The 22,595-nt window shown below is 44.2% G+C and overlaps 1 protein-coding gene across 1 annotated transcript in view; it reads left to right on the forward strand.

Moving 5' to 3' along the window:
- LOC139570574 (transient receptor potential cation channel subfamily M member 4-like) overlaps positions 1 to 22,595 on the forward strand; it is a 70,292-nt gene that overhangs the window by 12,140 nt on the left and 35,557 nt on the right. The window contains exons 4-16 of the mRNA XM_071392540.1: positions 130 to 310; positions 5,360 to 5,529; positions 6,178 to 6,355; positions 8,676 to 8,740; positions 8,912 to 9,145; positions 9,431 to 9,533; positions 13,584 to 13,705; positions 15,463 to 15,759; positions 18,846 to 18,947; positions 19,181 to 19,439; positions 20,778 to 20,923; positions 21,198 to 21,310; positions 21,588 to 21,689. Coding sequence (XP_071248641.1) covers positions 130 to 310; positions 5,360 to 5,529; positions 6,178 to 6,355; positions 8,676 to 8,740; positions 8,912 to 9,145; positions 9,431 to 9,533; positions 13,584 to 13,705; positions 15,463 to 15,759; positions 18,846 to 18,947; positions 19,181 to 19,439; positions 20,778 to 20,923; positions 21,198 to 21,310; positions 21,588 to 21,689 — 2,072 coding nt within the window. The remainder of the gene's footprint in view (positions 1 to 129; positions 311 to 5,359; positions 5,530 to 6,177; positions 6,356 to 8,675; positions 8,741 to 8,911; positions 9,146 to 9,430; positions 9,534 to 13,583; positions 13,706 to 15,462; positions 15,760 to 18,845; positions 18,948 to 19,180; positions 19,440 to 20,777; positions 20,924 to 21,197; positions 21,311 to 21,587; positions 21,690 to 22,595) is intronic.

Below are 22,595 nucleotides of genomic sequence, written 5' to 3' on the forward strand. Positions count from 1 at the left end.
CAGAGACACAGATCTTTTACATTAGTGCAGATGAAGGGAAGGAGACGAAGAGAGTATCCTATACTATATACAATATTATTGTATAGACTGTCTACTATTGGCATGTACTATTCTTTCTCTCTCCCCTAGTTCCTGCGTCTCTCGTGGGACACCCCTCCTTCCATCGTCTACACCCTGATGACGGCCCACTGGGGGCTACCTCCGCCCAACCTGGTGGTGTCAGTGGTGAGCGGGGAGGGGAGGGCAAAGGTCAAGACGTGGGTACGGGAGGTCCTGAGGCAGGGATTGGTCAAAGCCTCCCAGAGCACAGGTACTGATGGAACCACCTCCTCTCCTTACTCAATGGCACTTTCTGAACACGCATGTGCATAAAGATGGCAGAATACAGATATGACGTCATTGTTTTGGCACTATCTACAGAGTTTTTAAACTATGGCGCCCAACATTGTTCAATTGGGATCATGCATACTGTGCTAAATACAGATATAAAAAGAGAGTAACGGTGAGAAAGCTACAATACAGAAAACGTATCAAACGAGGTAAGTCCATGGAGGCCGCCACCTTTGTAGGTGAGTTTTTTGATATACTGTAATCAGTAGCGGCCATTTTAAGATGACGGAGGACAGTTATTATAATTTTTTTATGAGCATGGCATTATTTATATTATTTTTTATTATTACAGCATGTCATTCATATTCCATTCAGTCATGTCAATGTAACATTGACAGGTTTAAGCTACTCCATGATACTCTAAATTTTCCCAAACCCATCATGAGGTTGCTACAACCTAGCCTGTAACTGAAAGTTTACAATGTAGACAGGTCGAGAGAACATTTTTAGCCATCAAAATAACAGACAGTGACACATTCAATACCGCCTTCCACACTCTTGCCTGCTTCTAGTTGATCTAGGGTGTAATCAACAGTTGCAAACGAGAGTTTCTGTTGGACAAATTCAGGTATGTTTATATCCGTTTCGATCCGTTTGCCCCCATTTTTCAACAGAATCGGCAGAATGAATACAGCCCTGATCACACGCAAACACAGTTCACTTTCATAGCAGCCAAATACAAACAGCATGATCATTTTTATCGTTGTATAATTCCTTCTCGTATCTACGTGATCTCCTCTCACATTTTCCCTTCACTTGTGGACATAAGAGCACAACACATTAGCTGCCTGTGACCAGGTGAAAAAACCTTCCCAAGCCAAACCTTCATATCATAACCGCTAACCTCTACACATAGCCTACATTGTTGTCACCATATTAGTTAACGTCATAGCCGCTACAATCATGCAGTTCAGTGTACAGTCAGCAAGCAGTTTAGTAGTTACACCGGAGGGCCCCGGTGGCATTAAATGAATAAAACCAGAAGCTTACCTTGACTTGGAAGAGTTCCAGTGTTGGATAGCCATAGCCAGCTAGCTAACATAGCACCCCTCTCTGTTTGAGCCACGTGTTTGAGTAGGTAAAAACTAGCTAGCTAGTTGGGGTGGCAGGTAGCCTAGTGGTTAGAGTGTTGGGCCAGTAACCGAAAGGTTGCTGGATTGAATCCCCGAGCTGACAAGGTAAAAATATGTCGTTCTGCCCCTGAACAAGAGAGTTAACCCACTGTTCCCTGGTAGGCTGTCATTGTAAATAAGAATTTGTTTTTAACTGACTTGTCTAGTTAAATTAAGCCGTGGGAAAAAATAAAACGAAATATAGCTCTTTCTTCTCATTCATTTTTGAAGAAAATGATTTGTTCAAAACAGTTCAAGTGTTGTCTTTCTCTCTCTTTGAGTCAACTACTCACCACATTTTATGCATTGCAGCGCTAGCTAGCTGAAGCTTATGCTTTCAGTACTAGATTCATTCTCTGATCCTTTGATTGGGTGGACAACATGTCAGTTCATGCTGCAAGAGCTCTGATAGGTTGTAGGACGTCCTCCGGATGTTGTCATAATTACTGTGTAAATCTATGGAAGGGGCTGAGAACCATGAGCCTGCTAGATCAAGGTGAGGTGGTTTGGTGAGGTGAATATATTTAGTATAGGTTTATCTAAAAAGGATAACTTTTTTAATGTCTCACTATTTTTATTGTTATGAAATCCACTAACTGTAATATATTGTTACCATCCAGGACAATACATTGGGATTTTAGGCAAATACTGAAACTCTAGGTTTTACTAAGTCACAACATTTGCTGATTTGAAAACTTAGCCACACAAAAAAGGTTGCAACAGTTTTTCTGTAAGTGCGTACTTATAGCAACAGGAAAGACACTAAGAACTGAAGACAATTCTCACCCTACTGTATGACCTCTGCCTTGCACAACCACTATACAACTCTCTCGCCGTGCAATACCACAGTGAGTGTGAGCATATTTATTGTTTTGTCTTGAACTCTTAGGCCTCAGAGGGACTTCTGGAGAACGACAAGTAGCTGGTGCGGGCCCTTGGCCTCGTCACTTCAGGAGAGAGGAAATGGTCATTGTACTCCAAATGAGTCCCATACCCCGAGGGGTGATAGGGAATCGTGGAAATCCACTACTGTTCGCAGCTGTCCCGCCCTCTACACTCTCTGACCCAGTGGTTACCAAAGTTGTACAAGCTGTGACCCACCTTTCTGATCCTTTATGAATTTTCCCATGACCCTTTGAATATACTAGGATATTTGGAAAACCTTGCTCTCTAACCTGTCATTTTCATAAGAAGTAGATGGGTCTTTCAAGAGATAATACAATCGCATGAATTGTCTCCCCTCATACAGTGGGGAGAACAAGTATTTGATACACTGACGATTTTGCAGGTTTTCCTACTTACAAAGCATGTAGAGGTCTGTAATTTTTATCATAGGTACACTTCAACTGTGAGAGAAGGAATCTAAAACAAAAATCCAGAAAATCACATTGTATGATTTTTAAGTAATTAATTGGCATTTTATTGCATGACATAAGTATTTGATACATCAGAAAAGCAGAACTTAATATTTGGTACAGAAACCTTAGTTTGCAATTACAGAGATCATACGTTTCCTGTAGTTCTTGACCAGGTTTGCACACACTGCAGCAGGGATTTTGGCCCACTCCTCCATACAGACCTTCTCCAGATCCTTCAGATTTCGGGGCTGTCGCTGGGCAATACGGACTTTCGGCTCCCTCCAAAGATTTTCTATTGGGTTCAGGTCTGGAGACTGGCTAGGCCACTCCAGGACCTTGAGATGCTTCTTACGGAGCCACTCCTTAGTTGCCCTGGCTGTGTGTTTCGGGTCGTTGTCATGCTGGAAGACCCAGCCACGACCCATCTTCAATGCTCTTACTGAGGGAAGGAGGTTGTTGGTCAAGATCTCGCGATACATGGCCCCATCCATCCTCTCCTCAATACGGTGCAGTCGTCCTGTCCCCTTTGCAGAAAAGCATCCCCAAAGAATGATGTTTCCACCTCCATGCTTCACGGTTGGGATGGTGTTCTTGGGGTTGTACTCATCCTTCTTCTTCCTCCAAACACGGCGAGTGGAGTTTAGACCAAAAAGCTCTATTTTTGTCTCATCAGACCACATGACCTTCTCCCATTCCTCCTCTGGATCATCCAGATGGTCATTGGCAAACTTCAGACGGGCCTGGACATGCGCTGGCTTGAGAAGGGGGACCTTGCGTGCGCTGCAGGATTTTAATCCATGACGGCGTAGTGTGTTACTAATGGTTTTCTTTGAGACTGTGGTCCCAGCTCTCTTCAGGTCATTGACCAGGTCCTGCCGTGTAGTTCTGGGCTGATCCCTCACATTCCTCATGATCATTGATGCCCCACGAGGTGAGATCTTGCATGGAGCCCCAGACCGAGGGTGATTGACCGTCATCTTGAACTTCTTCCATTTTCTAATAATTGTGCCAACAGTTGTTGCCTTCTCACCAAGCTGCTTGGCTATTGTCCTGTAGCCCATCCCAGCCTTGTACAGGTCTACAATTTATCCCTGATGTCCTTACACAGCTCTCTGGTCTTGGCCATTGTGGAGAGGTTGGAGTCTGTTTGATTGAGTGTGTGGACAGGTGTCTTTTATACAGGTAACGAGTTCAAACAGGTGCAGTTAATACAGGTAATGAGTGGAGAACAGGAGGGCTTCTTAAAGAAAAACTAACAGGTCTGTGAGAGCCGGAATTCTTACTGGTTGGTAGGTGATCAAATACTTATGTTATGCAATAAAATGCAAATTAATTACTTAAAAATCATACAATGTGATTTTCTGGATTTTTGTTTTAGATTCCGTCTCTCACAGTTGAAGTGTACCTATGATAAAAATGACAGACCTCTACATGCTTTGTAAGTAGGAAAACCTGCAAAATCGGCAGTGTATCAAATACTTGTTCTCCCCACTGTATCTCCAGGTATTCTGCTCCATCTAGCTTATTAGTAAGTGGGTTTATAATTATTTTTTAAATCACCTTTGCTGTGTTTCAGCCTCCTATGTTATGCAATATGTAACGTTCCTTTTAATATATTTTTTTACATTTAACCTTTATTTAACTAAGCAAGTCAGTTAAGAACAAATACTTATTTACAATGATGGCCTACACCGGCCAAACCCGGACGACGCTGGGGATTTGTGCGCCGCTCTATGGGACTCCCAATCACGGCCAGTTGTGATACAGCCTGGATTCGAACCAGGGTGTCTGAAGTGACACCTCAAGCGCTTAGATGCTGTGCCTTAGACTGCTGCGCCACTCACAAGCATTTTATATGAGATGCTCTGGTTTTTAACATTTCATTGAGAAGCTCTACTCCCACTCCCCCACTCCAGCTTCACATACAACACCTACCATTATCTAGGTTAAAAGCTACTGCTGATGCAAGCACAAATAACATTGAACTTAAGAGTGGGAGGAAAGAGAGAGTAATTGGCTCAATAAGGAGAAGTACGAGGAGAGGACAGATGTATTTAGACAATCAATAATCCTGAATTAAAATTTGGAAAACTATGACTAAAGAACCAGTGATAATGAGTGAGTGAGTTGCCATGACTTTTGTTTTTTGTAACATTTGGTCTCTATAAAAGTGGCCTCACCATTCTACAAAATCTACAACATTAGGCCTACTCAGTTGTTTTCCTAGCAAGCAACTGACAATGACCGAATCGTCTGCTAACTTTATTAGCTATTTCTCTTGAATCAAATTTGCTCCAAGTAACCATCATTACTTGTCAATATAATACCATCTTACCACTTTTAACTGGAAATATACTTGATCATGTAATAACACCCCATGATATTCTCCCCTCTCTCTCTCTTACACACACACACACACACACACACACACACACACACACACACACACACACACACACACACACACACACACACACACACACACACCTACTACTACAGGAGCGTGGATACTGACTGGAGGCCTGCGTGAGGGTGTCGGGAGGTGTGTAGGGGAAGCGGTAAGGGACCATGCCACCGCTGCCTCCTCTGTCTCCCTGAACAAGGTGGTGGCTCTGGGTATCGCTCCCTGGGGCCTGGTCCACAACCGCCAGCAGCTGGTCAATCCGCAGGTAATGCACGCACACACGCTATCGTGCCGAACCAAACTTCCTTTTCACATTGTCTTTTTCAGCATAGTTCAAGAAACTATGGTGGAAATGATGGTAGATATTTTGGCTTGGCTCGGTTTGGCTCAGTTTTATTTATTTCACCTCTATTTAACCAGGTAGGCCAGTACAACTGCGACCTGGCCAAGATAAAGCAAAGCAGTGCGACATAAACAACAACACAGAGTTACACATGGAATAAACAAACGTATAGTCAATAACACAATAGGAAAAAGGTCTATATACAGTGTGTGCAAATGGCATGAGGAGGTAAGGCAATAAATAGGCCATAGTATATAGGCCAAGTAATTACGATTCAGCAAATTAAGACTGGAGTGATAGATGTGCAGATGATGATGTGCAAGTAGAAATACTGGTGTGCAAAAAAGTCAATAAAAACAATATGGAGATGAGGTAGGTAGATTGGATGGGCTATTTACAGATGGGCTGTGTACAGCTGCAGCGATCGGGTTAGCTGCTCAGATAGCTGATGTTTAAAGTTAGTGAGGGAGATATAAGTCTCCAACTTCAGCGATTTTTGCAATTAGTTCCAGTCACAGTAGTATGAAAAGCCCTCATGTTCTGACCATGTCTTGTTTCCCCCTCTTTCAGGGTAGCTTTCCTGCTAGGTACTACTTCCAGAACACGTCCCGTGACTCATGTTGCCTGGACAACAACTACCAGGCCTTCCTTCTGGTGGATGATGGGAGTGTAGGCCGCAGAGGGGGCGAGGCAGGCTTCAGGGCCCGGCTGGAGGACTATATTTCCCATCAGCGCACAGGCATCTGGGGTGAGAGACGTTGGATTCAAATACGTCAATTTAGTCTCTGTTCTAATTCAGGCTTGACAAAAGCACGTGCCTCAGGTAAACTATGTGAGAAATAAGGGCACTACTTCCGGTGGAGGGCGTCTTTTTATTTGAATCCATACTAGTATATGGTTTTAGCTTGTTGTTGCCACCTGACTGCGTGGCTTCAACCTATCCAAAATGTATCCTTTCCTCCCTCCTTGAAGTAATCACTCATCAGCATGACTGGACAATCATGTTAGATCAGTTATCACCTCAAGGAAGGGAGAAAGGAAAGATGCATTTGAAAGTATTTGAACAGGGCCTCCTTTTGTCTCTGTTGCCCTGCTGTCGTGGTTCTGGTTGAACTGGATAGGTTAAAGCTAGGCTGTCATGTGGCAACACCAAGCTATTACCATATTACTTATACTAGTATTGATTTGAATTCTAGAGGATGATTAATCTTGCGTTACCACAGAGGTTCTGGCCCTTCTTTGGACACTGTGTTAACTAACCTCCAGACGAGCTTCAATGCCATACAACACTCCTTCCGTGGCCTCCAACTGCTCTTAAATGCAAGTAAAACTAAATGCATGCTCTTCAACCGATCGCTGCCCGCACCTGCCCGCCCGTCCAGCATCACTACTCTGGACGCTTCTGACTTAGAATATGTGGACAACTGCAAATACCTAGGTGTCTGGTTAGACTGTAAACTCTCCTTCCAGACTCACATTAAGCATCTCCAATCCAAAATTAAATCTAGAATCGGCTTCCTATTTCACAACAAAGCATCCTTCACTCCTGCTGCCAAACATACCCTCGTAAAACTGACTATCCTACCGATCCTTGACTTCGGCGTTGCTATTTACAAAATAGCCTCCAACACTTTACTCAGCAAATTGGATGCAGTCTATCACAGTGCCATCCGTTTTGTCACCAAAGCCCTATATACTACCCACCACTGCGACCTGTATGCTCTCGTTGGCTTGCCCTCGTTTCATATTCGTCGCCAAACCCACTGGCTCCAGGTCATCTATAAGTCTTTGCTAGGTAAAGCCCTGCCTTATCTCAGCTCTCTGGCCACCATAGCAGCAGCCACCCGTAGCACACACTCCAGCAGGTATATTTCACTGGTCACCCCCAAAGCTAATTCGACTTTTGGCCGCCTTTCCTTCCAGTTCTCTGCTGCCAATGACTGGAACGAATTGCAAAAATCACTGAAGCTGGAGACTCGTATATCCCTCACTAGCTTTAAGCACCAGCTGTCAGAGCAGCTCACAGATCACTGCACCTGTACATAGCCCATCTGTAAAGAGCCCATCCAACTACCTCATCCCCATACTGTTGTTTATTTACTTTTGCTCCTTTGCACCCCAGTATCTCTACTTGTACATTCATCTTCTGCACACTTATCACTCTCAATTGCTAAATTGTAATTATTTTTCCACTATGTCCTATTTTCTGCCTTACCTCCCTTATCTTACCTCATTTGCACACGCTGTATATAGACTGTTTCTATTGTGTTATTGACTGTATGTTTGTTCATTCTATGTGTAACTCTGTGTTGTTGTTTGTGTCGCACTGCTTTGCATTATCTTGGCCAGGTCGCAGTTGTAAATGAGAACTTATTCTCAACTAGCCTACCTGGGTTAAATAAAGATAAAATAAAATAAATAAATAAAAAGTTCCCCCCCAAAATAATGTATTGAAAATATATATATATATAGTAACTTAAATTTTTTCAATAATCTATGGCATTATAACCATTCAATGCTGTTATTATAGTCTATGACCTCTGAAGTCACCTAGTTGTGTGCTGAAATGCCTAGAGGAGCTATTGCATTTTCAGGTTGACATCGTGAGAGTGCACTATGCCACCCTTTGGTGATAGTAAAGCACTGCATGCATGATAATACGATTTTACAGCTATGGCATCTGTTGGACCTCAGCCATGGCATAGTCCAGTTCTTCTGCCAAGTGTAGGAGAGCATGCCGTGCAAGCCATTACATGTCACATCATGTCTTTTCAATGAGCTTATCAAAATGTAAATGCAAGCACACAGAGTTGAAAAGGTCATCTTAGACGATTTATTCTTTGAGTGCAGTGACACACATTAACGAAATGCATTGCGCTAAAAACTTTGGGATTCTTAACATTATGTTTCTCTTATCTGAGTAGGAACCCTGTAATACACTAGTGCTTTCTTAGTTTACCTGCCGCAAATAGTAATGTATAGCTAACAGAAAATGTTGAGACATTTCAAGCTGTTACTCAGTTGTTTTTGTTGGAAGTTGTAATCATTTCTGAACATCTGTCTGTCAGGCAGTGGAAGCATTGACATCCCCGTCCTGTGCATGCTGATATCAGGAGAGACAACCATGCTGGAGGTACAAACACATTACTTAATTTCTTATAGTCTGAGTAGTTTTATTTACAAACCCTTTTTGATAATCAATCTATTAGTTGCTCATTGCTATCTGTGTATATTGCAAGGCTTGTATATCACCCTCCCTTCTCCCTCCCTCCCTCCATCCTCCCTCCCCTCTTCCCTCTCCCAGCGGTTGGATCTCTCTCTGAGGAACTCCATGCCCTGGCTGGTGCTGGCGGGGTCGGGTGGTGTGGCCGACCTCGTCAGCGACGTCCTGGAGAGCCTATCGTCTGCGCCCCCCGTCCTGTCCTCCACTGAGGGGGAGGGGGAGGCGGGACCCAGTGTGGACCTTAAAGACAGAGTGGCCGAGAAGGTTAGGAAGCACTTTCCGTCCGAAACGGAGATGGACAAACTGGTAGAACGGGTAAGAACAGGGGAGAATGTGGGGCAGTCTTTTGCTACAAAAGGGTCATTTTCTCAGCTAAGCATTGTCTTTCACGGCTTCCTTTCTTCATCTCCTTTCCCTCATTACCACAAACAGGTGAAAGGATTGGATAGGTTTTCAACATAATTATTTGAATTGACATTGAAAAGCCTGACCACAATAAAGAGCCTCTCAAATATTGCCCTTGAACAGTGTTTGCCAAACTGGTCATCATACTATTTTCACCTACACCTCAGCATCTCTCCTCTTATCCCATGTTCACAGGTTCTGAGCATCTACCTGAACAGGGATCTGATCACTGTCTACCACGGAGAGCAGGAGGGACCAGATGACTTTGACACGGTCTTGCTCAAAGCCTTGGTTAGAGGTATGATACACTGTATCACCCCTGTTTCGCGAATGCAAGCATTGCATGAGTGGAATAATTTGCCTTCAGCCCATATGTATCCACAGTTCACACCGCTGATCCATACTGTATAAGCTGATGCAGGGCATAATATCAAATCAAATGTTATTTGTCACATGCGCCGAATACAACAGGTGAAATGCTTCCAAGCCCTTAACCAACAATCCGGTTTTAAGAAAAATACAAAAAAAGTAAGAAATAAAAGAAACAAATTATTTAAGTGCAGCAGTAAAGCAACAATAGCGAGGCTATATACAGGGGGTACCGGTACAGAGTCAATGTGCGGGGGCACCGGTTAGTCGAGGTAATTGAGGTAATATGTACATGTAGGTAGAATTATTAAAGTGACTATGCATAGATAATAACAGAGAGTAGCAGCAGCGTAAAAGAGGGGGGGGGGGGGGGGGCAATGCAAATAGTCTGGGTAGCCATTTGATTAGACGTTCAGGAGTCTTATGGCTTGGGGGTAGAAGCTGTTTAGAAGCCTCTTGGACCTAGACTTGGTGCTCCGGTACCGCTTGCGTGAAGTAGCAGAGAGGACAGTGTATGACTAGGGTGACTGGAGTCTTTGACAATTTTTAGAGCCTTCCTCTGACACCGCCTGGTATAGAGGTCCGGGATGGCAGGAAGCTTGGCCCCGGTGATGTACTGGGCCGTACGCATTACCCTCTGTAGTGCCATTGCCATACCATTGCAGTTGCCATACCAGGCAGTGATGCATCCCATCAGGATGCTCTTGATGGTGCAGCTGTAGAATATTTTGAGGATCTGAGGACCCATGCCAAATCTTTTCAGTCTCCTGAGGGGGAATAGGTGTTGTCGTGCCCTCTTCACGACTGTCTTGGTGTGCTTGAACCATGTTAGTTTGTTGGTGATGTGGACGCCAAGGAACTTGAAGCTCTCAACCTGCTCTACTACAGCCTGTCGATGAGAATGGGGGCGTGCTCGGTCCTCCTTTTCCTGTAGTCCACAATCATCTCCTTTGTCTTGATCACGTTGAGGGAGAGGTTGTTGTCCTTGCACCACATGGTCAGGTCTCTGACCTGCTCACTATAGGCTGTCTCGTCGTTGTCGGTGATCAGGCATACCACTGTTGTGTCATCGGCAAAATTAAGGATGGTGTTGGAGTCGTGCCTGGCCGTGCTGTTATGAGTGAACAGGGTGTACAGGAGGGGACTGAGCACGCACCCCTGAGGGGCCCCCGTGTTGACGATCACCGTGGCGGATGTGTTGTTACCTACCCTTACCACCTGGGGGCGGACTGTTAGGAAGTCCAGGATCCAGTTGCAGAGGGAGGTGTTTAGTCCCAGGGTCCGTAGCTTAGTGATGAGCTTTGAGGGCACTATGGTGTTGGAATGCTGAGCTGTAGTCAATGAATAATATTCTCACATAGGTGTTCCTTTTGTCCAGGTGTGAAAAGGCAGTGTGGAGTGCAATAGAGATTGCATCATCTGTTGGTGCGGTATGCAAATTTGAGTGCGTCTAGGGTTTCTGTGATAATGGTGTTGTGAGCCATGACCAGCCTTTCAATGCACTTCATGGCTACAGACGTGAGTGCTACGGGTTGGTAGTCATTTAGGCAGGTTACCTTAGTGTTCTTGGGCACAAGGACTATGGTGGTCTGCTTGAAACATGTTGGTTTTACAGACTTGGACAGGGAGAGGTTGAAAATGTCAGTGAAGACACTTGCCAGTAAGTCAGCGCATGGTCGTAGTACATGTCCTGGTAATCCGTCTGGCCGTGAGGCCTTGTGAATGTTGACCTTTGTAAAGGTCTTACTCAAATCGGCTGTGGAGAGATCGTGATCACACAGTTGTCGGGAACCAGTCCTCTATTTGTATATATTTTTTTCTTTCAAACATTTTATTTAGCCTTCTCCATAAAGACACAACCAACAACAACACAAAGCAATGAACATGTACAAAATACATAAAAACAAAAAGACGGAGACAAATGCACAGTCCCCTCCCCGATTTCATTACGGGGGACAAAAAAACGAACAAAAAAAACAGCAATGTCCATGTCTTCCAAGAGTAAAACAAGCTAGAATAGGCGAATGAGAAAATAATGTCTCTGCATTTTACTGATATCTTTTTGACAATTGTTCTTCCATGATAAAGATGTATATCCCTTTCCCACCCCTCTCCCTCTCACCACCCAAACAAATTATTAGAAGTATTGAATTCCAATGGTACAAACAGCCAACACCCAGATGCTTGGTGGGTTATGGTTTGTCAATCCCCTTCAATGGTATATTTGCACACTCATCTCCTATAAACCAAACTACAGGGCTCCAGATACAGTGCCTTTTAAAAGTACTCAGACCCCTTGACTTTTTCTCAAAACTTTTACGTTACACCCTTATTCTAAAATCGCTTAAATAAATACAAATCCTCAGCGATCTACACACAATACCCCATAATGACAAAGCGAAAACAGGTTTTTCATTTTTTTTTGCAAATGTATAATTTATATTTTATTTTCACAAGTATTCAGAACCTTTGCTATGAGACTCAAAATTGAGCTCAGGTGCATCCTGCTTCCATTGATCATCCTTGAGATGTTTCTACATCTTGATTGGAGTCCACCTGTGGTCAATTCAATTGATTGGACATGATTTGGAAAGTCTCACACATGTCTATATAAGGTCCCACAGTTGACAGTGCATGTCAGAGCAACAACCAAGCCATGAGGTCGAAGGAATTGCCCGTTGAGCTCCGAGACAGGATTGTTTTGAGGCACAGATCTGGGGGGAAAAAATATCTGCAGCATTGAAGGTCCCCAAGAAGACAGTGGCCTCCATCATTCTTAAATGGAAGAAGTTTATAACCACCAAGACTCTTCCTAGAGCTGACTGCCCGGGGGAGAAGGGCCTTGGTCAGGGAGGTGACCAAGAACCCGATGGTCACTCTGACAGAGCTCTAGAGTTCCCCTGTGGGGATGGGCGAAACTTCCAGAAGGACAACCAAATCTGCAGCACTCACCAATCAGGCCTTTATGGTAGAGTGGCCAGACGGAAGCCACTCCGCAGTAAAAGGCCCACGACAGCCCGCTTGGAGTTTGCCAAAAGGCACCTAAAGACTCTCAGACCATGAGAAACAAGATGCTCTGGTCTGATGAAACCAGGATGGAAGTCTTTGGCCTGAATGCCAAGCATCACATCTGGATTAAATCTGTCACCATCACTACGGTGAAGCATGGTGGTGGCAGCATCATGCTGTTGGGATGTTTTTCAGTGGCAGGGACTGGGAGACTAGTCAGGATCGAGGGAAAGATGAATGGAGCAAAGTACACTTATCCTCTGAACTTATCCTCTGCAGCAGAGGTAACTCTGGGTCTTCCTTTCCTGTGGCGGTCCTCATGAGAGCCAGTTTCATCATAGCGGTTGATGGTTTTTGCAACTGCACTTGAAGAAACGTTCAAAGTACTTGAAATTTCCGCATTGACTGACCTTCCTGTCTTAAAGTAATGATTGACTGTCGTTTTTCTTTATTTGAGCTGTTCTTGCCATAATATGGACTTTGGACCTTATTTGGTAAAATACCATCTTCTGTATACCACTCCTACCTTGTCACAACACAACTGAATGGCTCAAACGCATTAAGAAGGAAATAAATTCCACTATATAACTTTTAACAAGGCACACCTGTTAATTGAAATGCATTCCAGGTGACTACCTCATGAAGCAGGTTGAGAGAATGCCTAGTCTGCAAAGCTGTCATCAAGGCAAAGGGTGGCTACTTTGAAGAATCTCAAATATAAAATATATTATTATATTTGTTTAACATGATTCTATATGTGCTATTTCATAGTTTTGATGTCTTCACTATTATTCTACAATGTAGAAAATACTACAAATAAAGAAAAACCCTTGAATGAGTAGGTGTGTCCAAACTTTTGACTGGTACTGTATGTGTACAGTATCCTCAAGTCAAGACGTGTGTTTGTTTGTGTGTGTCTCTCTGTCTCTCTGTGTCTATGTGTGTCTCTTTGCACGTGTGTGTGTGTCAGCGAGTAAGCAGCGTGTGTCAAGTGAAGCCAGCCCCTACACTGAGGAGCTGAAGCTGGCGGTTACCTGGAACAGAGTGGACATCGCCAAGAGTGAGCTCTTCAATGGAGACATCCACTGGAGGGTGAGACACTCATGTGCCCAATCAACCCCTAGACCCTAGGCCAGGATTCCCCAACTGGGAATTCGGACCGCGTGCCGCCAAAGTTTTTTGGGGGGACATAATAGACTCAAAACACCAGGAAATCAGCTCCAAGTGATATTCATTTAAGAAATGTATTCCCAAGTATTCCCACGCATAATAGAGAGAAACGTGATTGTATACAAATGTAAGCAAAGTTTGATATAATTATGTTTTCGTCAAACATTATATCTGTTTGGGCTTCTTGTGGTCAATTTGCCATCTACAAATTATTTGTAATTATATTCTGGCCCCTTGACCATCTGCTCAAGAAAAAAATTGTTGAATGGCTGAATCTAGTTGTTGATCCCTGGTTTAGGCCCTATGCACTATTGTGAAAATTCCACCAAGCCTATCAGAAGGCAGGTATACTATTTACAATATTGGGTACACATCTCTTCAAATGCTTAAGGTCTAGGAGGATTGGGAAATGGAGGGGATCAAATCGGGACAGGGTATCTCAATACGTTAACTTTTTTGAAATTATTTTCTCCACAGAGAACTTAGTAGTAAGTCATTTCTCTCTTCCAGCCACACAGCCACGAGAGATTAACAACTATAAAATTGTTGTGTGAATGCTGAACTTCTGTGCGTGAGCAGTGTTTTCACAAGTGGCGTGAGTGGATCGCCGAGAGAAATAATACACTACTTTAGCCACAAAGGCTTTGGGAGACCCAGCCTGTTCCATCTATACAGCAGCTGTCAAAGACCTGTTCCATCAGATTCAGATTCAAGTTTATGTGCCATTTCATTGTAGGTTTGGACATACACTGAGTATACAAAACATTAAGAACACCTACTCTTTCCATGACATAGGCTGTCCAGGTAAATCAAGGTAAAAGCTATGATCCCTTATTGTCACTTGTTAAATCCACTTCAGTTAGTGTAGATGAAGGGAAGACAATTGAGACATGGATTGTGTATGTTTGCCATTCAGAGGATGAATTGGCAAGAGAAAATATTTAAGTGTCTTTGAACAGGGTTTGATAGTAGGTGCCAGGCACATCGGTTTTTGTCAAGAACTGCAACGCTGCTGGGTTTTTCATGCTTAACAGTTTCCTGTGTGTATCAAGAATGGTCCACCACCCAAAGGATATCCAGCCAACTTGACACAACTGTGGGAAGCATTGGAGTCAACATAGGCCAGCATCCCTGTGGAACTCTTTCGACATCTTGTAGAGTACATGCCGGATTAATTGAGGCTGTTCTAAGTGAAGGGGGGAGGGGAGGGGAGGGGGGGGGGTCATCTCATGCACAGTAAGGTAGCTCCCATGACACTGTATTGGTAGACTGCAGTGCTCATTAGTCAACATAGGAGAGTGTTTATATTTTTTCCCATTTCACACATGTACAAGCGTGTATTGAAAATAGTTTTTTTTGCATATCCCAAATCCCCCTGAGACACTCTCGGAAAGTGGGGTTACAGCCAGGGCCTGCCATTATCAACGGCAACCCTGGAGCAAACAGGGTTAAGGGCCTTGCTCAAGGGTACATCAACAGATTCTTTACCTTGGTGATTCGAACTAGCAACTTTTCGATTACTGGCCCAATGCTCTAACCACTAGGCTACCTGCCGCCCATTGGTATCACGTGGAAGAAAACAAGGGATGGACTACCTGAAATTGTACAATAAGAAACACACATTTTTGTTCTGTTACCTCTCACCTTTGACCTCTCAACCTCCCTAACCCCCCTTGCAGTACCAGGACTTGGAGGACTCCATGACGGACGCGTTGGTCAACGACAAGCCACAATTTGTGCGCCTCTTCACCGAGAACGGACTCAACATCCTGGACTACCTGACCTATGGGCGGCTGGAGAGCCTCTACCGTTCGGTGGCCGACAGCTCTCTAGCCTACGTCCTGCTGCAGCGCCGCCTCGGGGAGCGCCAGGGTATGACAAGCTCGCAGGCTATGCTGCTGGATGTCTCTCCTGCCAAAGGGTCTGGTGGGTCGCCAGGGGGGCGGCGGCCTGCGAATAAGTTCAGTTTATTTGAAGTAAGAGATGTGTTTTTTAGTAAATTTTTATTCAATGTACTCATTTCAAGTACACTACATATACAGTGCATTCAGAAAGTATTCAGACCCCTTGACTTTTTACACATTTTGTTACAGCCTTATTCTAAAATGGATTCAATTGTTTTTTCCCCCCTCATCAATCTACACACAATACCCTATAATGAAAAAACAGATTAAGACATTTTGCAAGTTTATTAAAAACGAAAAACAATAAAATTGACAAGTATTCAGACCCTTTAGTCAGTACTTTGCTGAAGCACCTTTAGCAGCGATTACAGCCTCGATTCTTCTTGGGTATGTCGCTACAAGCTTGAGACACCTTTATTTGGGGAGTTTCTCCCGTTCTTCTCTGCAGATCCTCTCAAGCCCTGTTAGGTTGGATGGGGAGCGTCGCTGCACAGCTATTTTCAGGTCTCTAGAGATGTTCGATCGGGTTCAAGTCCGGGCTCTGGCTGTGCTCCTCAAGTACATTCAGAGACTTGTCCCGAAGCCACTCCTGCATTGTGTTGGGTGTGTGCTTAGAGTCGTTGTCCTGTTGGAAGGTGAACCTTCGCCCCAGTCTGAGGTCCTGAGCGCTCTGGAGCAGGTTTTCATCAAGGATCTCTCTGTACTTTGCTCCGTTCATCTTTCCCTCAATCCTGCCTTGTCTCCCAGTCCCTGCCGCTGAAAAACATTCCCACAGCATGATGCTGCCACCACCATGCTTCACCGGTAGGGATGGTGCCAAGTTTCCTCCAGACGTGACGCTTGGCATTCAGGCCAAAGAGTTCCATCTTGGTTTCATCAGACCAGAGAATCTTGTTTCTCATATTCTGTTAGTTTTTAGGTGCCTTTTGGCAAACTCCAAGCAGGCTGTCATGTGTCTTTTTTTGAGGAGTGGCTTCCGTCTGGCCACTCTTCCATAAAGGCCTGAATGGTTGAGTGCTGCAGAGATGGTTGTCCTTCTGGAAGTTTTTCCCATCTCCACAGAGGACCTCTGTAGCTTTGTCAGGGTGACCATCAGGTTGTTGGTCACCTCCCTAACCAAGGGCCTTCTCCCACAGTTTTCTCAGTTTGGCTGGGCGGCCAACTCTAGGAAAAGTCTTGGTGGTTCCAAACTTCTGTCATTTAAGAAGGATGTAGCCCACTGTGTTCTTGGGGACCTTCAATGCTGCAGACATTTTTTGGTACCCTTCCCCAGATCTGTGCCTCGACACAATCCTCTCTCAGAGCTCTATGGACAATTCCTTCAACCTCATGGCTTGGTTTTTTCTCTAACATGCACTGTCAACTGTGGGACCTTATATAGACAGGAATGTGCCCTTCCAAATCATGTCCAATCAATTTAATTTACCACAGGTGGACTCCAATCAAGTTGTAGAAACATCTCAATGATCAATGGAAACAGGATGCACATGAGTTCAATTTTGAGTCTCATAGCAAAGGGTCTGAATACTTAAATAAGATATTTCTGTTATTTTATTTCATGAATTTGCAGAAAATGTCTAAAAACCTGGTTTCACTTTGTCATTATGGGGTGTTGCGTGCAGATTGATGAGAAAAACATTTTTATTTAATCAATTTTAGATTAAGGCTGTAACCTAAAAAAGTTATTCCCGAATGCTCTGTATACAAAAGTATGTGGACACCCCTTCAAATTAGTGGATTCGGCTGTTTCAGCCACACCTGTTGCTGACAGGTGTATAAAATTGAGCATACAGCCATGAAATCTCCATAGACAAATATTGGCAGTAGAATGGCCTTACTGAAGAGCTCAGTGACTTTCAAGTCATATTGTCACATTTCTGCCCTACTAGAGCTCCCCCGGTCAACTGTAAGTGCTGTTATTGTAAAGTGGAAACGTCTAGGAGCAACAACGCCTCAGCCACGAAGTGGAAGGCTACACAAGCTCACAGAATGGGACCGCCGAGTGCTGAAGCATGCTGCACTTAAAAATTGTCTGTCCTCGGTTGCAACACTCACTACCAAGTTCCAAACTCACCGGGAGCTTAATGAAATGGGTTTCCATGGCCGAGCAGCCGCACTTATGCCTAAGATCACCATGTGCAATGCCAAGCGTCCGCTGGAGTGATGTAAAGCTCGACTCCATTGGTCTCTGGAGCAGTGGAAACGCGTGCTCTGGAGTGATGAATCACACTTCACCATCTGGCAGTCTGACAGACAAATCTGGTTTTGGCGTATGCCAGGAGAACACTACCTGCCCCAATGCATAGTGCCAAATGTAAAGTTTGGTGGAGGAGGAATAATGGTCTGGGGCTGTTTTTCATGGTTCGGGCGAGGCCCCTTAGTTCCAGTGAAGGGAAATCTTAACGCTACAGCATACATTGACATTCTAGACGATTCTGTGCCTCCAACTTTGTGGCAACAGTTTGGGGAAGGCCCTTTCCTGTTTCAGCATGACAATGCCCTTGTGCACAAAGCTAGGTCCATACAGAAATGGTTTGTCAAGATCGATGTGGAAGAACTTGACTGGCCTGTACAGAGCCCTGACCTCAACCCCATCAAACACCTTTGGTATGAATTGGAACGCTGACTGTGAGCCAGGGCTAATCGCCCAACATCAGTACCCCGACCTCACTAATGCTCTTGGTTGAATGGAAACCAGTCCCTGCATCAATATTCCAACATCTAGTGGAAAGCCTTCCCAGAAGAGTGGAGGCTGTTATAGAAGCAAAGGGGGGGGCCAACTCCATATTAATGCCAATGATTTTGGAATGAGATGTTCGACGAGCAGGTGTCCACATACTTTTGGTCATGTAGTGTACTTTGGTTGTGTTTGCACTTTTGGGTTCCATTGCACCAGGCAAGCTCAATCAGGTGAATGAACATGAATGCTATTTGAATCTAGTTCTGGAGGGTTAGTTATTTCTGTTAGATCTGGAAATGTTTAGTTGTGGATTATGGCTGTATGAAAACAGCACCTGCTGTTATTTGAAATGGACATGACAAAACATCCCTATGCTTTTAATATGGTTTATCAATCATTCCTCATTCTCCTTTTCTTGTCATATTATCTTCCCCCTCTATCTTCTCCACCACCCTGTCCTCTCTCCCTTTCTTCTCAGGTGTCGAGAGTCCTGGAGGACTTGATGGGGGATGTGTGTCAGCCATTTTACCACTCACCACTGGGGCTGGAGAACATCTCCTCCCAGAGAAAGGCTCTCAAGGTACTCTCAATCACATAGATTTTCCTATCTCCTTCTTTCCTTTTGCATAGTTTATTTTTCTTCATTTCCCTCCATTTTCTCCTTGTATTCACTCTTTGTGGGCTTTGTACTTTGATACGTGTAAATTAAATTGCATATTTGGTCTAAGATACTTAATTTCGTTATTGGAACTCCCCCCAATCATCTCTCTCTCTCTCTCCCCCTCTCGCCGTCCCTCTCACCCTTTCTCTCAGCGTGTGAGTAAGTTGTTGCGGGGCGACTGTGTGTACCAGGACAAGCGCTGTCTCTTTCCCTGGGCTAGTCTCTTCGTCTGGGCTGTGCTGCAGAACCGCAACGACATGGCCGTCTTCTTCTGGGAGATGGCAGGCGAGTCGGTCCTCAGTGCTCTGAGCGGCTGTAAGATCCTACGGGAGCTGTCCAAGCTGGAGAGCGAGACGGAGACCAAGCTGGCCATGAAGGAGCTAGCGCAGAGGTTCGAGAACCTGGCTCACGGTGAGACGAGAGGATACCTTTTTTTTTATAGAAACATGAAAAGTGATAATGGAGAGGGTGTTATGTCATTTCGTCCATAATATTGTGAAGGTTGAAAAGCGGAAAACAGTGCAGAGCCTGGTGTAGTGGTAACACTCCTCGCTCTCATCTCACATGCGACTCCCCGCCGGAGACCAGGGGCTCTATTTTAACAACCCTAACGCAATGGTAAATCTAAGCGCTGTTGGTAGCGTTATGCTGTAGGTTCGGGGCTGTGCCAGAAATATTGTTGCTATTTTCACAATCATAATTCTGGACGCAGTTACTGAAGGTGGCGCGAAAGGGCTGGGTTTTGATGAATAAACAATTTGTGGGTGTGTTGTGGCTTGGACCCTCACTGGCCAATCAGAACCTGCTCCATGGTTAAATAATGTGGTTGCTTGAAGTTTGTATTTACGATCTTTCATGTATTGCGTTGTCATCAACTCCAATTCGAATGTTAGTCTCTTATAACCTAGTTTGTTAAACATATGCTATAGCATTCGCACTGATATATGGGCTAGGCCTACTGTAAATTGCAGTCTGTGGACATGCCAAACGTAGTCAATGAGCAAGATTAAATTCACTCGGCTATTGATAAGGCCTAAAAAGACCATGTCTAATTCGAATCAAATTCTAATAAAAACAAAACAAAAACTTGTTTTAAATAGGCTAAGTACAGTTACAGACACCATAAATGTTCGCGGTGGGCGTATAATTCAGACAAGGCAACTTAGACTATGGAGGGTTTTACGTATATCCTAACTTTTCACAGGAGCTGGATAAAGATCCAATATAAAGAGAAAGGGGGAATGTCCACTCACCATAATTGTTCCCTATGGGCATATAATTCAGACAAGGCAACTTGCTCCCAAATATAATGTTTTATAAACATTGGAACCATTTTACAGATCGCATACACACTTCTCCAAAAGTTGCATCGAATGCTTGCCACCGACGTTCTCACCATAAAATCAGGACGGTAAATCATGTTCGGTTTTAATAACATTTTAAAACAACAAATGTCAAATGTAATGATATCATAAAATTTCTGTTGAACCAGCCTTCGTTATACTAGGCCTAAGGTAAAGATAGCCTACAGAGGCCCTGGATTTTGAACATGTGAAATGGAAAACAAACAATTGTTACAAGAAAATAACTTCTAAAGACAAGGTTCACCGATATTCACAGAGGTTCTCATCTCTTGTTTCATGATGGGCATGGACACATGTAGCCCATATCATGGAGGGGATTTTACACACGTCCAAAACTGGATCTGCATCACTAAAATAATGCAGGCCTTTAAATCCGTCTCTGTAGATGTATTCAGTAAGTGTTACCAGAGCAGTGAGAGTCGCTCCTTCACCCTGCTGATCAGGAAGTCTCCCGTATGGGGAGGGACCACCTGTCTAAAGATGGGCATGGCCGCCGACGCCCGCCTCTTCTTCAGCCACGATGGAGTACAGGTCTGTCTGTCTGTCTGTCTGGCTGGCTGGCTTGTCTGTATTGTCTGTCTGTCTACTTGGCTGGGCTATTCTGCCTTCTAATTAAACAAAACATTTCAACCTGCGCATTCTTTTCATCGTCTGTAATCATATTTCACTGCGTCTTGGATGCTCCAGTGCATAGAATGTAACCATGTACATTTGAAGTTGTATACAGGAGCATAACGTGACATCATAGGCTACAATAGATTGAATAAATTGCAAAACTCGACATCTCTATGTGCCTCCCCTCCAGTCTCTCCTGTCTCAGATCTGGTGGGGGGATATGAAGAGGAGCACGGAGGTGTGGAAACTCCTCCTCACCTTCTTCTGTCCCGTTCTGATGTACACCCAGCTCATCTCCTTCAGGTACCTTTAGTACCTCCTCCACATCCACCTCTGTCTGGGAGTGTCTGTTTGTCTGACCCAGATTACGCCTAGTCCTTGATTAAAAGTGAATATCAATTTGTGTTTGGAAAACCCTTTCTTTATGTGTGCTTTTCTTTCTGCTTCTCCCTCTTATCACTAGCAATGTGTGGGATTAAGTCGCTGATTACGTAAATCTGCATTGATGTCAATGGTTAGGATTTGGCCCTCAGTACCTTAGTTTCAAAGTTATTTATACTTTAAACTCTGTCTTTCACAGGGAATTGGAGGAGCCGGGGAAGCCTGATGAGGTTGCACAGGGTAGAGACAGTGACAGCCTTTATGGAGAAACAATTTTCTCCTTCTCTGACATCAAGCACATGTAACTTTCCCTCTAAAAACCCAATTACATTCTAGTGTGTGTGTGTGTTAAATTGTGTACATACTGTATGTCTCACCACGTTTGCTTTCTTGTCTGTGTTGTGTGCACCTGTTATGTGTTTGCATGTAAATATACCTACTATAACATTTGTTAATATGCAAGTATGCAGTGTTTTCCACTAGTGCCGGTTGTCGGCTATACAGCTGATTACAGACTCATTTTCAGCCAGCTACTTTTTCCACTTAAATTAATTAGGCTATTTTTCAATTCACTCGTCAGAAAAAGCTCTGCGGAGCCCTCTTCCGCTAGAATGAACGATATGCGTCTTTTAGCTCCCGAGTGGCGCAGCAGTCTAAGGCACTGCATCTTAGTGCAAGAGGTGTCACTACAGTCCCTGGTTCGAATCCAGGCTGTATCACATCCGGACGTGATTGGGAGTCCCATAGGACGGTGCCAAATTGGCCCAGCGTCATCCGGGTTTGGGCGGGGTAGGCCGTCATTGTAAATAAGAATTTGTTCTTAACTGACTTGCCTAGTTGCGATCTATTGATAGGACAGTCAGTCACAAAGTGAGCGATTACAGGGAAACACTACTGGTTTGACAGTCTGCTCTCACTGGGCACACACTGATTTAATCAACTTTGTTCCCACGTAATTTCAAGGAAATTACGTTGAACCAACATGGAATAGACATTGAATTGACGTCTGTGCCCAGTATGCTGTCTGTCCCGCCTCCCGGTGCCTGGTAACCTGTTGTGTGTGCTGTGGTTGCAGTCAAAATTCTTTACATGGAGGGAGAGAGCATGAATTTGCACGTCCCATATAATTTGAGTGAATCTGTATGTCCCATATAATGTGGTAACGATGAGTCGAAATCCACTTAGGCTATTGTTTTCTGGCACATTC

This window comes from Salvelinus alpinus, chromosome 3 (genome assembly GCF_045679555.1).
Source record: "Salvelinus alpinus chromosome 3, SLU_Salpinus.1, whole genome shotgun sequence".
In the NCBI taxonomy this organism is placed as follows: domain Eukaryota; kingdom Metazoa; phylum Chordata; class Actinopteri; order Salmoniformes; family Salmonidae; genus Salvelinus; species Salvelinus alpinus.